The following is a 15830-nucleotide window of genomic DNA, read 5'->3' on the forward strand; positions in this document are numbered from 1 at the left end:
TCCCAGTGCGAAAAGCCTTTACTAATTCTCAGGTTACCAAGGACTCGAGAGTCCCACAACGGGGTTAGTTTGGTGATCCTGCCCTTCCACCCCAGGGCCGCCGTTGCTGTGTGCCAGAGTGATACTGACAGTTTCGTAGGTCCCACCAGCTTGCGCGCTTTACGTTGGTCATAGAGTGGGGCCAGGAGAGTGGCGGTGCCCAACTGCATTCTATCCGCTCGGAACGCAGGCTCAGTCTGCGGAGCGTGGATCCATTGGTTAACGGGTTTGAGGTGTGCCGCCCAATAATATAGTTTTATATTGGGAAGGGCAATACCTCCGTCAAACCACCCTCTATGCAATTTGGATTGGGCTATACGTGGGGGGGAGTTCCCCCATAAGAGGGTCGACACCAGTGACGATATTTTTCGGAAGAACCCCGGGGCTACTGGAAAGGGAGTATTCTCAAGGACATACAACAGCCTAGGTAGAGTCATCATTTTATAGAGTGCGGCCCGCCCTAGAAGCGTCAATGGGAGGCCTGACCAAAATTGCACATCACGTTTGAGCCTATCCACGAGGGGACCAAGATTTTTGGACATAAATTCCACCGGATCCGCAGTGACCTGAATGCCCAGGTATTTAAATGAGGTATCCGCTCTCCGTAGAGGGCAGTCCACTGCCAGGACCGGGGCTTCCCCTTTCAGCACGTACATCTCTGATTTATTCCAGTTCAGCGTGTAACCGGAGGTCGTACCATAGGCATCGCAAAGGTGTAGGAGCGCAGGGATTCCACTTTCGGGGTTTGAGAGGTATATCAGCATATCGTCCGCATAAAGAGACAGCCGGTCTTCCCACCCCTCCTTCCAGCAGACTCCCTGAAGTCGAGGCGACCCCCTAATCAAGGTGGCTAAAGGTTCTAGTGCGATTGCAAACAGCAACGGCGACAGAGGGCAGCCTTGCCGCGTGCCCCTGCCCAGCGGGAATGCCCGTGAGATATGCCCATTCGCCACCACCCGCGCTGTCGGGGCAGTGTAGAGCAATCTTACCCACGCGATAAAGCGGGGGCCGAACCCCATGCGTATCAGCGTTTCAAATAGGTGAGCCCACTCCACGAGGTCAAATGCCATCCTAGCATCAAGCGCCAAGATGACCGCCCGAGTAGTGACCAAATCAGCACGGGCCAACACCCCGTGCAGCCTGCGTAGATTTAGGGCAGTGTTTCGATGGGGCATAAACCCGGACTATACCCAACCCTTTTGCCGTAAGGACAGCTTTGCGAATCCCCGGCAAGAGGAAAACAACCAATACGCCCACAAAAGCAGGGTGAATAATATGTGGAGTCCCCCAAGCACCGCCCACTAACACCGAGCGCAATGGGCGAGGAACTCCAATGTGCCAAACCTGGAGTTCCCTGGCCCTGCTTTCTAATGCAGCGCAAACAGACTGAGGCCACTAAAATCAGCCACAACAACACCACACAAAATGAGCTGGATCCACCAGCCCCGCCCACTAAAGCAGGACGCCATGGCTGGGAGCGACAGCCCTGAGAGTGAGAGCCTTCCACAAAGGACTCCTTCAAGTAAGCCTGGCACACCACAGCAGGGTGCAGGACATAGAACCCAATAATGCCAAAAAAGGCAACCAGAAATGTATCCTGTTACTATTACCTTGTTAATAAACCTGATCCTGTTCTATCTTGCTACCGGCTACCAAGAGCCTTCTATTTTAAACTTAAATATATACTTAAGAAAAACATTCACTGGACAATGATTTATTGGCTGTTGTTTATCGCATGCCTGCAGTCTGGGGTACTAGCCCACACCACCTCAGCTGAGTAGGTCTTGGAGTGCTCTGCTGCGCTATCCTGAGAGAGACAAGTGCTACAAAGCAGTACTTGGTTACCAATAGACAAAAGGTTCCAGACTTATTACTTGTGAAGGACTTGAATTTTCATAACTAACAACCCACTTTCTTAAACACCCTCACCCATCGCGTGTAAGCTTGCCGGCAGAACACTTATCTAGAAATGTGCCCTCTTCTGAACCATGAATTGGTGTGCCACCCTAGTTGACATTCTCAGTGCCCAGCAGATAATATTTCATTCTAGTATTAAATTGCCCTTCCCATCCTTGCTTAATTAACTCTATCTTGTTATATGAACAGGAGCTCTGGGTGGTTTTCCTTTTCTCCCTCTTTCTATTTTCTTTAGTATTTTATTCTGTTTCCAGATTTTTGACCTGCCTGTCCTTTCATGGCCTGGCCTACTATGATCACACATTGTACCTATATTCATAGGGGCAGATTTACCACAAAGTAACGCGGCACGGTGCAGCAAGTAATTTTGCTGCGCCGTGCTGCGTTAGTTTGGAAAGCACAGAGATGCAACATATTTACAAGAATATGTTGCATCTCTCTGCTTTCCCTGCGCTGACGCACAAACTGCAGCCATGCGCCGCACAGGCACCCTTGCACTATGGTGCAAGAAGGCCTGCGTCATGGGGAGATTGTTTTTTTGCAGGAAGGGGCACCTTCCTGCACAAAAACAATCACAAGAGGCTTTTTCCTCTTTCAATGCACGCATTGAAAGAGGAAAAACGAGGAGAAATTAAAACATTTCTCCTCGTTGTGCCTCGCTATGCCACCTCTAAGGTGGCGTAGCATTCAGACACATCTCCAGATTTACGCCGTATTTACAAGGAGAGGAAAAGTCACGCAGGGCACCTTTTCCTGTCCTTGTAAATATGGAGGAGCCCCCTGCGCCACCAGTACGTCACGAAAAGTGACGCACTGGTGGCGCAGGGGGCTTGTAAATCTGCCCCATAGTTCCTACTTTATGCAGCATCTTTCTTCTTCGATGGTTACTGTTTTGCATTTATAATTGTTTTAATAAATAAAGATACATAAAATCAATGCTTTCCTGGAGAAAAGGCCCAGACTGCCCTCGTCTTTTTGTGAGCAGATCTCTGCATCCCCCAGCTGTACAGACCCCACAGCAAAAGTCAGCACCCGATGGTATACCCGGCCACTCAAACGCTACAGGACTGAGTCTGAACTGACGGTTTGCTCTGCTAACGTTGTTGGGCGCCTGCAGTACTTTCCCCTCTGTGATCATGCAGTGACTTATGCCCTCACAGAGTATCTATGAGCAGTGACAGGCGTTTATTTGGAAAAAGGTGTCAGAAATATAATTATTGCAGAATACAGTGTTATCCTCACTAAAACAAGAAACTTTGAATCTATTTCACGAACATCATTCTGTGAGTATGTGTGACTTATTCCTGACTTACTACAGACTTTTCAGGAATAAGTCACAACTTGACATGGGAAAAATCTTTGAGATCCACTTGCACGAAGCTCCTCCTTGTAGGCTGTATGGCAGAAGGCTCTCACCTGCACAGAAGAATGTTTCTTTGCCCTTTTTCTGTACATCTCACCCCAGAGACAGATCAACAAGTAGTAACGGAAAAACATATTTAAAAATGTACATGTTTGTGACACTATCTAGGATAAAACCATTTTTAACAGAGGTCTTAAAATAGCATTGTTTGTTATTACTTAACAACTGCAACATCTTCAGATTTTTTGCAATACTTTTTCAAAGTCACAAATAAACCAAGAAAACACTTTTTACGTACTCCACATTTTTCAGCATCCATTTTTCTAACTGCTTGGTGACACGAAGGCGTTTCCACTCTGTCATGTTCGCAACCATGACGCCAGGGTTAAAGGTGCAAGTGCTGGGGCTGATTCTAAGATTTCGAACTGTCTCTCTTCTGTAGTCTAGAAATCCCATGTATGTATTCTAGAAAAGAGAATGAGCAATATTAGTGTCTGACCAAAGTGCAGTGATCAAAATATAAAATACACATCATTTTATGTTAGTATCATATTAGAATTTCTTACTCATCAGGCTATGTGACCGATAATCCATCAGTGACACTTTAAATGTTCTTGATGGGATATTAGACTGAGTAACGTTTAGTTATACAAACCCAAAATTCCTAAACTGAACAAGTTACGCAACATCTGCGTGAACCCGAAATTCAGTTGTTTAGGTTCGTTTTATACACATATTGGGCTCTAAGGCCAACCAAGAAAATCTTCAAACATCACCAAATTTCACAAATGTTAGGAGGACTTAGAAGCCTTTTAGCCACCAGAAAAAATCCCCTGTGACAGAAATCAGCAGCACAGTGTCCGTTGTCATCCCTGGCTAGACAACGGACACTGTGGGGCATATTTACAACAAAGTGACGGAGTGCAGCCTTCCTGGCATAACACCGCACTCCGCCACTTCAGAAACGCAAGGCTGAACCATATTTACAACAATATGGTGCATCCCTGCATTTCCCCCTGCGCTGGCGCTAAACTTAGCAGCCTAGGGCCAACACAAGCACGCTTGCACCATAGTGCAGGAGTGTGTGCATTGAGGGGAAGTTTGTTGATGTGCAGCAAGGTCTCCCTTCCTTCACATAAACAAACTTTAAATGGCGATTTGTAACTTTTATGTGTGCTGCTTAATGCAGCACACATAGAAGTTGCAAAACGAATTTTTTTTTAAAGTGTTTATGTGCAGAAAGGGTCACCTTCCTGCACATAAACAATCAATGGCAATTTGCTGTTTCCTCGTGTGCTGCATAACGCAGCACTCATGGAAACAGCAAAAATGAGGAGAAATAAAGCATTTCTCCTTGTTTTGCCTGTTTAAGACCAGGGTTTCCCTGGTCTTGAGTTTGGCGCTGCCTCCCATATACAAAAACAACAATTGATGGACAGAATGCAGAACAAAGTCATACATTCACCCCAGTACAGAGATCTGGGCCTAAATCCATCGTTTTTTTGCACTCCACACCACCCCAGGTCAGACATGGGCATATGCAAATCAGCCTTGGCCCTATGCCTCATGGGAACAGTCCAGCCCGAACTGCCAAGCCATGTCTTTCCTGGACCGGAATCAAGCATCCAAGGACCGGTTTCTGGCTATCAGCCATCATCAGCCTGGATAGCTTGACTCCAGTGGTGTGGAGAGCATGGGACTCACGTCTGAGCATACCCATCCCACTCGGGGTGACAAATGCAAAAACAACAATTGATGGACAGAATGCAGAACAATGTCATACATTCACCCCAGTACAGAGATCTGGGCCTAAATCCATCGTTTTTTTGCACTCCACACCACCCCAGGTCAGACATGGGCATATGCAAATCAGCCTTGACCCTGTGCCTCATGGGAACAGTCCAGCCCGAACTGCCAACCATCACCACCCCTTTTTGTACCGCCTCCTATATACAACGCCCTTGTGAATAGGGGAGAGCGTCAAATTCAATAGGTGTTGCAGTGGAATGCCCACCGCAACACCTATTGCCCTCCCCTTTCACGCTGAGTACAGCATGAAAGGGTGCCTTATTTATATAAGGCAGCGTTAAGCCACGTTAAGTGGCTTAAGCTGGCTTGTAAATAAGGCGAAGCCTCTATCGCCATCACAAAGTCACTGAAAGTGACATTATGGTGGTGATAGGGGCTTGTAAATATGCCCCCTGTGTTGCTTAATACATTTGCAAGGTTATTCCAGCAAGGGATGAAGATAATATAAGTCATCTTCAAGAGCAAAAGTTTTTTTTTTGGTAACATCCGTGGAAATTCCATCAGACAAACAATGTAAAATGGCTACCTATGTCTGCCTATACCATAATTCATGTTCTGTGTGTATGCCCTAAAAATATTTCACAAGAAATATCTGTTCAAAACTTTCCAGTCTTTCTCATTGGACTGCATTCTTGAGGAAATCTCTCAAGAGCAGCAGAGGATATTTTATGAGTAACATATTTGGACTTTTGATATTTTGCATTGCAGTTTAAACGCAATGCAGTGACACAAGTCAGGTAAAAGGGTCTTTACTATTTAGAACGCACCTATTTTTATATTTTCATATATCATACATACAGTGTGCCATGTGAGCCCACAGAGCAGTGTGTTCATATAAAAAAGTAGGGCACACTAACGCTGGGGTTAGTGTGGTCGCACAGAGAAATAAATGTCCAAAACTATCTAACTTTTCTATACTTTTCCCTGTACAGGACTAAATGGGATTACATTTTGTATTTGCTATGCTACGCCGATTTCTAAAGCACATGCCTACCCGTAGGCTTCTCAGTGCTGGCTAAGACATAACGTTGCTTCAGGACAAGTGGACAAACACATGGGGGGCTGATAATGTGGATATAGCTATGCTTTTAGCCTTTCTCCGAACTATGATTCATTGTTTTAGCAATAATATATCCTGTAGATTTGACGTAGGACTTATGTCAATAGGTCTCTATCTGATATATTAAACTTAATTGTGTGTGTGCCAGCTAACTCAGAGGTCACTAGAAACTTTCTCGAATAAACAAGAAGGGATTAGTTTCTGACAACCCCATAAACATGACAACTTTGTTTCCCAAGAATAAGAATATATTTCTCAGAGTCGCGGAAACAATAAATAACTAGTTCACTGAGTCAATCGTGCATGCTTCGTTTCTACAGAGTTGCAGAGAAATAGTGAGATGGGCGTTTTGAATAAAAAGGGCTTATTGATCAGTCTTCTTTCTCATGCAAGAGAAGTGAACTGCTACAATCGTTAGGCAGACTGCAAAGTAAAATGCATACAGCGTAAACAGTAATATGAAATAATACTGTAATAGCATTGTATGGTTTCTAAGCCATATAAAAATACATACATAAATAACATAGACTAAAATACTCAACTGGTGCTTCTAAAATACGCCTACCCCAATGTACCTAACCTAAGTCTAGTACGAGGGAAGAAGTAAGTATTGTTTAGCATAGTTTTAGTTTTTTGCCAAGAATCTACCAAAGGTACTCCACAGCGAGTGCCATTCGGGGAACTATGGAAGAAACGCACAATGGCAGACCCACTAGATCATAATCACACTGGTGACCCTGGCGTCACGATACTCTCGTGGAATGTGAATGGCCTTGGGTCGAAGATTAAAAGAGGTCTAGTAAATGCATATCTTAGGAGGCTAGCGCCTGACATAATATTACTTCAGGAGACGCATCTCAGAGGCACACAATGCGCTTTTATAGCAAGAGGAAGGCACGTGGTGATGGTGCACGCAGGTTACACGGCAGATTCCAGGGGGGCGGCAGTCCTAGTAAAAAAATCCACACCGTTCGCCGTCACCCACACATGGTTGGACCCACAGGGGACATATGCAGGAGTGCAGGGAACATGGAAGAGGCGCAGATATACAATTGTTTCGGTTTATGCCCCACCAAAATTGCAATCACGCACCCTCACTGCGGTCACGGCTATCCTTCTGGACACGGCAGACACGATTCAGATAGTGGGGGGGGACTTTAACTATGTAATGTGTACCACTAGAGATAGATCGGGTTCCCCACGTACGACAGGACGGGATACACTACTGGCTAGACAGATGAACACTTTGGGCCTCACTGATGTCTGGAGATGGCTCCACCCGACACAGGAGGCCTACTCCTTTTATTCCGGGGCTCATAAGGTCTTTTCCAGGCTCGATTACCTATTTACCTCTAGGCAAGAAATCACGATCAATGACTTAGCGGACTATAATGCACGGGGAATTTCGGACCACTCCCCCCTCTATGTACACCTAGGAAGAGAGAGAAGGGTAAAGACTAGGGAATGGCGCCTCGCAGCATGGGATCTGCAAACACCAGATATACTGAAGGGAATCAGAGCGGACATAAAGGTCTATATGGATGAGAATGAGGGCTCAGTAGAATCGGGGATCACGCTCTGGGAAGCATTGAAGCCGGTCCTTAGAGATCGTATAAATTGCAGATTGGGAACTGCCAGGAGGGAACTGCAGCAGGCGGTTAGGACAAAGGAGGCCACGATTTTAGACCTCGAGTCAGAATACCACCAGGGAAAGGAAGAAAAGACGCTTAGGAAACTACTAGACACGCAGAGACACTATAGAGAATTGGTCACGGGAGAGGCACGCACACAAGCCCTGGCGACAATCCACCGCCTCTACGACGTGGGCGACAAATCGGGAAAACTCCTAGCATGGCTGAGCAAGAGAGAAAGGGCGGCGCGATGGGTTGACAGGATTGAAGAGGCAGGGCATAGGACAGCCTGTACAGACGAGGCCATAGCGGAGGCCTTTGCGACGTATTACGAGGACTTTTATAGAGCTAGGGACTTGGGGGACGAGACGGACGCTAACCACTATCTGAGTGACATGGAGGTTCCGCAACTGTCTCAGGAAGATGCTACGGACCTGGAGGCGGAGATCACGCTCGAAGAAATAGGAGAAGCAATAACGCCCCTGAAGCCGGGGAAGACGCCGGGACCTAACGGCTTCCCGGCGGAATTTTTCAAACGTACAGCGGACCTGCTGCAACGCCATATTAGTCAATTATTTGCCGAGGCACGCCAAACGGCGAGCTGGCCACCGGACTTGGCCTTGGCCACAATTGTCCCTATTCATAAGGAGGGGAAACCTAGAGACAGGTGCGCCTCCTACCGCCCGATCTCTCTCCTTAATATGGAGACAAAGATTCTGGCTACGATCCTGGCTAGGCGCCTACGGGGGGTCATCTCTGATTTAGTACATGCAGATCAGTCCGGGTTTCTCCCGGACAGGGCGACCAAACTAAATCTCCGCCGCACCCATAACTGGCTGCAGGAAGTCCGAGAGAGGAGTGAGCCCCATTGGTTCCTCTCGTTGGACGCCGAGAAGGCCTTCGATGCGGTGCACTGGCCCTTCCTATTTGAGACGTTGCAGAGGTTCGGCTTTGGACCTAAGTTTTTGCAGTGGCTTCGACTCCTGTACTCGGGCCCAAAGGCACGGGTGCGAGTGAATGGACGACTGTCACGCGAATTCCGCTTTTACAGGGGAACACGTCAGGGGTGCCCGCTGTCCCCTCTACTGTTCACTTTGACGATAGAAATACTAGCGATTCGGATCCGACAGAATCAAGGGATCAGGGGATTTACCTGGGGGACCCCGGAGTCAACCCAGGAAAAAATCTCGCTGTATGCAGACGACGTTCTGCTGTTTGTGACAGACCCGGAGGCCACGATACCGGTCCTGTTCAAGGAGCTGGATGACTTCGGGGCGCGAGCTGGCCATACCATAAATTGGCATAAATCGATCCTATACGACCCTCACGGCCGAGAGCGGAGGGAGTGCCTGCCGGAACTTCTCATCCACACCACTGAGGGATTCCAGTATCTGGGGGTCTTCATAACACTAGACGAAACTCTCTCCTTCACTAAAAATGTGGCACGCGTCGTGGCGAGTGCTAAACTAGACATGGACCGGTGGAAGCAGCTTCCGCTCACTATACTGGGACGAGCAGCACTATATAAGATGGTCCTGCTACCAAAGTTCCTCTATGCACTGCAGAATGAATACTATCCCCTCCCGCCCGCAACCTTGTCAGCCATACACGGGGATCTGCGAACATTCCTATGGTTGGGGAAACCCCAAGAGTGGCTTTAACCACACTGCAACGCAACCAGTACAACGGTGGGATCTCCCTTCCCAATCTCGAGACATACTATTGGGCAGAACACCTCGCTCCGATAAATGAATGGTTTCACGCAGCAATGGACCACCCCACATACGCGCTCGAACGTTCGAAATGTTCCCACACGAACCTTCTGTACTACCTATGCGGTGGTCCAGCGGGGAGACATTTTTTACCGGCCACCAAGATCACGCTGGCGGCGTGGAACAGGGCAATTAAACGCATGGGATGGGACAAACGTCTCACCCGGCAGACCCCGCTATGGCACTGTAGGTGGCTGGGTGAGCTCCACAAACTGACAGGCTTTAGACAGTGGGACACCATCAGCATCTCGACTATTGGGGACGTGATTGCCGGGGGAGAACTGAAAACATTCCGCGCCCTACAGGAGGAATTTAGCTTGCACGATGCTCAGCGCTATAGGTATTCCCAGCTTAGGCACGCCTGGAGGGCGCAGAACATAGATCTGACAGACATCCCAGAATACGTCCCTTTAGAGGGCAGGTTACTACAGGAGCATATTGGGAGGGGCGCGGTGTCCCTAACATACAGAACACTGACCAACAATACACTAGGCACACTACAGGCCCTGCGAAATAGATGGGAGACAGATGTGGGGGACATGGAAGACCTGGACTCGGAGCTGGTCCTCATGCACCCTCGCGAGGTAGCGATTAAGTCCAGACTCCGTCTCATTCAGCTGAAAGTACTCCATAGAGTATACTACGATAGGGTACGACTGTTCAAAATGGGGAAGATCATTGATATGACATGCCTTAGGTGCCACCAGCCAGAGGGAACTTTCTACCACACACTCTGGAGCTGTATAGTCATACAAAGGTACTGGCAGGGTATTCTTGGAGAATTGGAAGAGGTCCTGGAAACCACTTTACCACATGACCCCAAGCTAGCACTATTGGGGTTGACGACCGAAGTCGACTTGGCTCGCCCTCTGACCATATTTCTACTGCTGGCACTAGTGGTGGCCAAGAGGGACATCGCTAGGCGCTGGGGTGCGGCCGAGCCACCAGAACTAGAGGAGTGGAGGAGGGGGCTCGACCTCTACATGGCGGCGGAGAGAGTAACATACAAGGCTAGAGGGTGCCCAAAGAAGTTCAGGAGAGTATGGACAAAGTGGAGGCTTTACCACGGACTAGAGTGAACTCACAAGCGTTCTAAAGGAGAGCGCAACTACACCTGGGGATAGATGCCTACACGCTTTTCAAGGGGGAAGAGTCTGGGCCTGTTAAACTATACCAAGGAGGTGCCCTGAGTTTGGTTCGAGGAGGTTCACTCCATTGAGAAGGGATGGAGGAATTATGGGGTGGGGGTGGGGGGAGGGCTAGCAGGAGCTGTTGTTGGGGGGTTGTTTTTCTCACTGAGTTGCAGTTATAACATGCTTTGGTCTGATTTGCACTGATCTGAGGGGTGGGGGGGGGGGGGGTACTCCGCATAGGCAAATGAAAAGTTGCGGTCCGTACGGATACTGGCTGAATGTTGAAGCCAGCCCGTGTCACTATCTTTCTCAGATGATGTGCTTCATACAACAATAAAAATTTACTTAAAAAAAAAAAAAAAGAATCTACCAAAGGTTTCTCTGGGTTCTAATCAGCTCCAGACCTTAGAATGAAGGAGGTCTGGTATCTCTGTCTCGGGACTCGATTTCCCAACACCCAAGGGGAGCCGGAAACACTGGAGCTGAATTCTCGGCAGGAGAAAAGCAGCTTCCCGTTCAGTGTGTCAGCTGGAGAGTTGGCTTCCTTCGGCACTTGCTGTTGCGAGCTGGGTCGGGCAAGTAGGTCTTCGAACTGCTCCGAACCTCCGTATCTTGCTATAGCAAGTGAAGGTATATTTATACCTTGAAGGTGTTTAGGCATATGAACGTCATAAATGAACCCCTGGGGAATAGTTGTTCATTTTAAAGTAACTGAGTTCTTGGAGAAATCAATATTCAAGCAAGGGAAAGTTCCCTAACGACTTAAGCTGGTTTTCCAAGAAATCGTTGTGAGGTTTGGTGAACGGATGGAAGTAGCCATGCCTGTATTTGGGCAGCATGGGCTATGCCTAAATAAGGGCTTGATTTCTATGCCTATATGAGGGCAACGTGAATTGGGGGGCATGAATCGGGAAAATTCAATCGGAGCCTAAAACGCTAGAGCACTGTTGGCTGAGACAAATTTTGGGACCTTGGATAGGATCCTTGCTGCCGCATTTTAGACCACCAGAAGCCTTTTGATTTCATATTTGAGGGAGCCCATGTACAGAGAGTACCCGCTTTCCAACCAGGAGAGAACAAGGGATTGGATCACAATACTTTTGGATACACTCTGGATAATGTCTAGGATGTTCTGAAGGTGCCATAACAAGTTGACGCAAGTTTTTGGGCCTATATATCCATGGAAAGAGACGTGTGCAGCTACATCTGAAGGCTTTTGAGAGAGGGGAGTTGGGGATGGGTGGATTGCCCTTACATTCTGGCCAGTCTATACGTAGTTGGGGGTCAGGTCTGTTCCCCAGAATCATCAGCTCTGTTTTTCTCCCATTCAGCTTTAAGCAGCGGATTATCTCCAGGAGAGCAGAGAGGTGTTCTTCGTCTACACCGGGATGCGGGCCGCAGGGATTTTGATGCTGCACTGCTAAACAATACCTCTTAGAATTACGGGGTCCGTTGTATTTTGGCGCAAGCAAATAAATGCTCTGTGTGATTCTCTACATATTATAAGAATACACACTTCGATACTGGGCAGATTGATTACCAGTTGCATCGATTAGTGCGTCATCTTGATTACTACTGCTCTTTACGAGTTTGGACAGTGTATACTAGCGTTACCCTATTCAAAGTAACCATCACAATACTATTGCCAGGATACATCTCACAAAGTTTGAAGGTTTTCGAAGAATCCAAACTATGATCTTCTCAACCAGTATAGAGCATTGAAGAAGTAGTCTTTACGACAAAACATGTGTCGGCTGTCTTTTTCTTCAACACCTCCGATGTGTCAACACATCCAAGATCATTCTTTGCAATTTTACTTGTTTTTTATAATTGATATATGAGTTGATGTTATGATTACAAAATACTGACAACAAAGTCAGCAGTGAAAATCATTAGTGGCTGTGCTCTGTAACCAGAATATCAATTACAGCTTTAAGCAGCAGTTCGCCATCCACTTGGATAGTTTTTCCAAGCAGTTTTTCCAGTCACCTGATGGGACTGCAAGGCTTTTCCAGGGACAAGGGAGATGACTGATTATGTGTTGTCTGCATATAATTCTATTGACAGCCCAAACTCCTGAACAATATCTGTCAATGGGCGCATGTACAAGGTAAAAAGTGTGGGGCTGAGGGCCAAACCTGCGGGACTCCACACTTTAAGGGAAGGATGTCAGAGTAGCATGAATTCTCACAAATTTGGAAAGATGTGTCCTTCAAAAAGGCAGTGAGACAATAAAGAGGGATCCCTTTATTCTGGCTTCACCCATTCTGCACGTAAGTGTCTCATGGTCTACCGTGTTGAACGGTGCACTTGGGTCCAGGAGGATGACAGTAGCTGATCCTCCCTGGTCCAGCAGCATTTTCAATTCCTCTGTTACTGGGAGGAGGGCAGTTTCCATACTGTGTTGTGTACAGAATTCCATCTAGGGAGTGTGCAGTAGATGATTTTCTTCAAGGAATGTAGACAAGCGTTTGATTGACTTGTTTTTATAGTACCTTGCCTATGAATGGGTGCAGGGCCTTTAGTTCCCTGGACATGTTGGGTTGGGATTGTTGTTTTTTTTAAGAAAGCTTTTGACCACTGCATGTTTCCACTTACATGGTACTATTCCAGTGGAGAGGGACACATTGAGGAATTCCATTATAATGGAGAAGGTGGCTGGAGCTCCTTGTGACAGTGTGTGTGGGGGCGCGGGTTCAAGTGGGACCAGGATTTGACCTTGCTGAGAAGAGCGGGACATTCTTCCTACTGGGGTGGGGGGAGAGGCAGGCCAAAGTGGGATTTGCTGGGCATTTGTTTTTCTGATGTGAGGGAATTTAAAATTCAGTTCTTTTGTAGAAACTGATAAAGATCGGCTATTTTCATCTGAAAGAACACTGGCATTTCATTGCAGTGCGCTTTGAGGGGGTGGGGAGAGTTTTTCAGGTTTCTGAAGGGGTCAGGTATTACACAATTTTAAAAAGTTCCCCAGAAACGAACGATGCCTGGCTTATTTTGGTTTCATAGTAGGACGCTTTGGCCTTTTTAATTTCTATAAGATAGTTCCTAAATACAGTTCGATGGGCCATTTAAAGGTGATCCTCATAGTTTTTCCTCCATTTCCTTTCAAGTTTTTTTACAGTCTTTTTTCAAGGAAACAAAGATGGGAGGTACACCAGTGTGTAGAAACATTTTCTCATGTTTGTTTGGGAAAATCCAGGTAAAATGCTTCAAAGGTATTTCTTAGTTAATTTTCAAAATTGACTTATTGATGAAATCTGATTTTTTATAACTAAGTGGAAGTGAAACTTTATACAAATGTACTTTGTGCTGATTGAGCCAAAAGTGGCCTGAAACCACTTTGCCTCTCAGTCCCCCCGGTATTGGAGTTCACATCCTTAGCTGGGAAAGTCATTTGACCCTGGCTCAGAGTACAGTAGCTTGCCTCTGAGCCAGGGAGAGTAGATGAGTGTTACTTGATGACCACTTAGCAGAATTGCCTATCTGGCAGCAGACAGGAACAGCTGGCAGAACAAAGGGCAGCTTTAGCACTACGTCTTTTGACTTGGAGATGCCATGTAGGGGTTCTCTTATTAATTCCCAGGACCATTGTAAACTATCGAACTCTAATCAAAGTGGGGGAGACAACCAGTTTTGTTGCTGTTAGGTGAGTTCTTATCTAAACTGGGGAGCCGCTGAGGAGCTGAAGAAAGGCCTGCCAGGGGGCTGATAGGTTTTCTATATGGAAACGAGCTCCTGAGTAACACATTTATAATAAGGCAAAGAAGAAATGCTGCTAAAGGAGGTGCAAGGGCTGCATGAAAATAGTTAAGATTGGTGGCAGAATTTTTCCAATTTCTAGCTAGTTCACAGGATTAATGGACCTGGGAAGATGGACCCGAAGAAGAAGGCCATGCTGGAAGATGAATCCTGGCTGCTGCTGGAAGAAGATGATCTACTGAACTACTCAAGAACTCCTGGCTCCTGCTGGCACACAATGATTAGAACTGGTCTCTAATGGTCAGGTGGTTGGCCTCCTGTTTGCCTGCCTAACGGACACAAAAAGCAGAAGGACTCCTGACTCCAAGAGAGCCCCGTTGACCACAAAGGATTTGGCCCTGTAGGAGACGTGGCCGGGGAAAGACCTGGTCCTAGAAGCCAGAATTGAGGAGCTACAGACTGCAGAATTGACCAGAGTTTCGAGCAGCTAGAGAAAAGTGGAGCGTAGTCATTTTTTACTCCTCTACAGTTACTTTTGATTGCCTTTCTATATTTTCATGGCACTTTTTTCTGAAAAATGTAAAAACGCATACCTCCAGTTCCTCTTAATTTATGTGAAAGATTTTGGTGTCTTTCTGCTCCTTAAAGTTTGGTCTATTTTTTCTAAATGGGTTTGGAAATGGAATTGTATTGTGTACTTTAAATTAAAATTGTTGATACTTTTTTAACTGAATAGAGATATCTCTGGCCATTACCTGCTGTTTGTACCATAGCTACCAGTGGTTGAGCTGAGATTCTGGAATGTGCTTTCACTTAGAATTGACCTAACTAGAGTGGATGTATTAAGTTGTCAGGGTTACATCCCTCCCAAATTATTAAACCCATTTCTGACAGTAAATATATATGTGGTCATGGTACAAATAACAAATGCTTACCCACATAGATTTAACTTCACAGTATTTTGGTTACTGTTATATAGGTCAATATATTTTTGTACAATGATCTTTCATTCTTGATATTCTGGTACTATGCCACACGTATGCTATGCCCTACAATGTAACTGAGTTGCAAAGCTACTGATGATAGAAGAATTTGTTGATATTTTGCAAAGTTTAAAATATAGAGACTTTTTAACATGAGGGGTCATATTTAAGATGTGGTCTGTATTTTTATAAACCCATTGCATGCCCTCTTTCTTAGTAAAATGTTACATTATAGCATGTGTCTTAAAATAATTGTACACCACAATCATGTATTAACTTTACAATGCTCCGAAAACAGTAACACAAGTCAAAAATAGACATAAGTGCTTAGTCAGTGACAATGCCATAGAGTCATATTTAAACTTTCTATGAATAATGAACTGTGTTTCTATCCTCACTGATATCTTCTTTAGATAGAATTTAG

At 46.2% G+C, this 15830-nt stretch overlaps 1 protein-coding gene across 3 annotated transcripts in view; it reads right to left on the reverse strand.

Annotated features, from left to right (window-relative positions):
• The window catches only part of GLT8D2 (glycosyltransferase 8 domain containing 2), a 147588-nt gene that overhangs the window by 23135 nt on the left and 108623 nt on the right, over positions 1 to 15830 (reverse strand). For all 3 annotated transcript variants that reach the window (XM_078674962.1, XM_078674952.1, XM_078674944.1), the window contains exon 8: positions 3618 to 3784. In XM_078674962.1, the coding sequence (XP_078531088.1) occupies positions 3618 to 3784 (167 nt within the window). The remainder of the gene's footprint in view (positions 1 to 3617; positions 3785 to 15830) is intronic.

This window comes from Lissotriton helveticus, chromosome 1_1 (assembly GCF_964261635.1).
Source record: "Lissotriton helveticus chromosome 1_1, aLisHel1.1, whole genome shotgun sequence".
NCBI classification, from domain to species: Eukaryota; Metazoa; Chordata; class Amphibia; order Caudata; family Salamandridae; genus Lissotriton; species Lissotriton helveticus.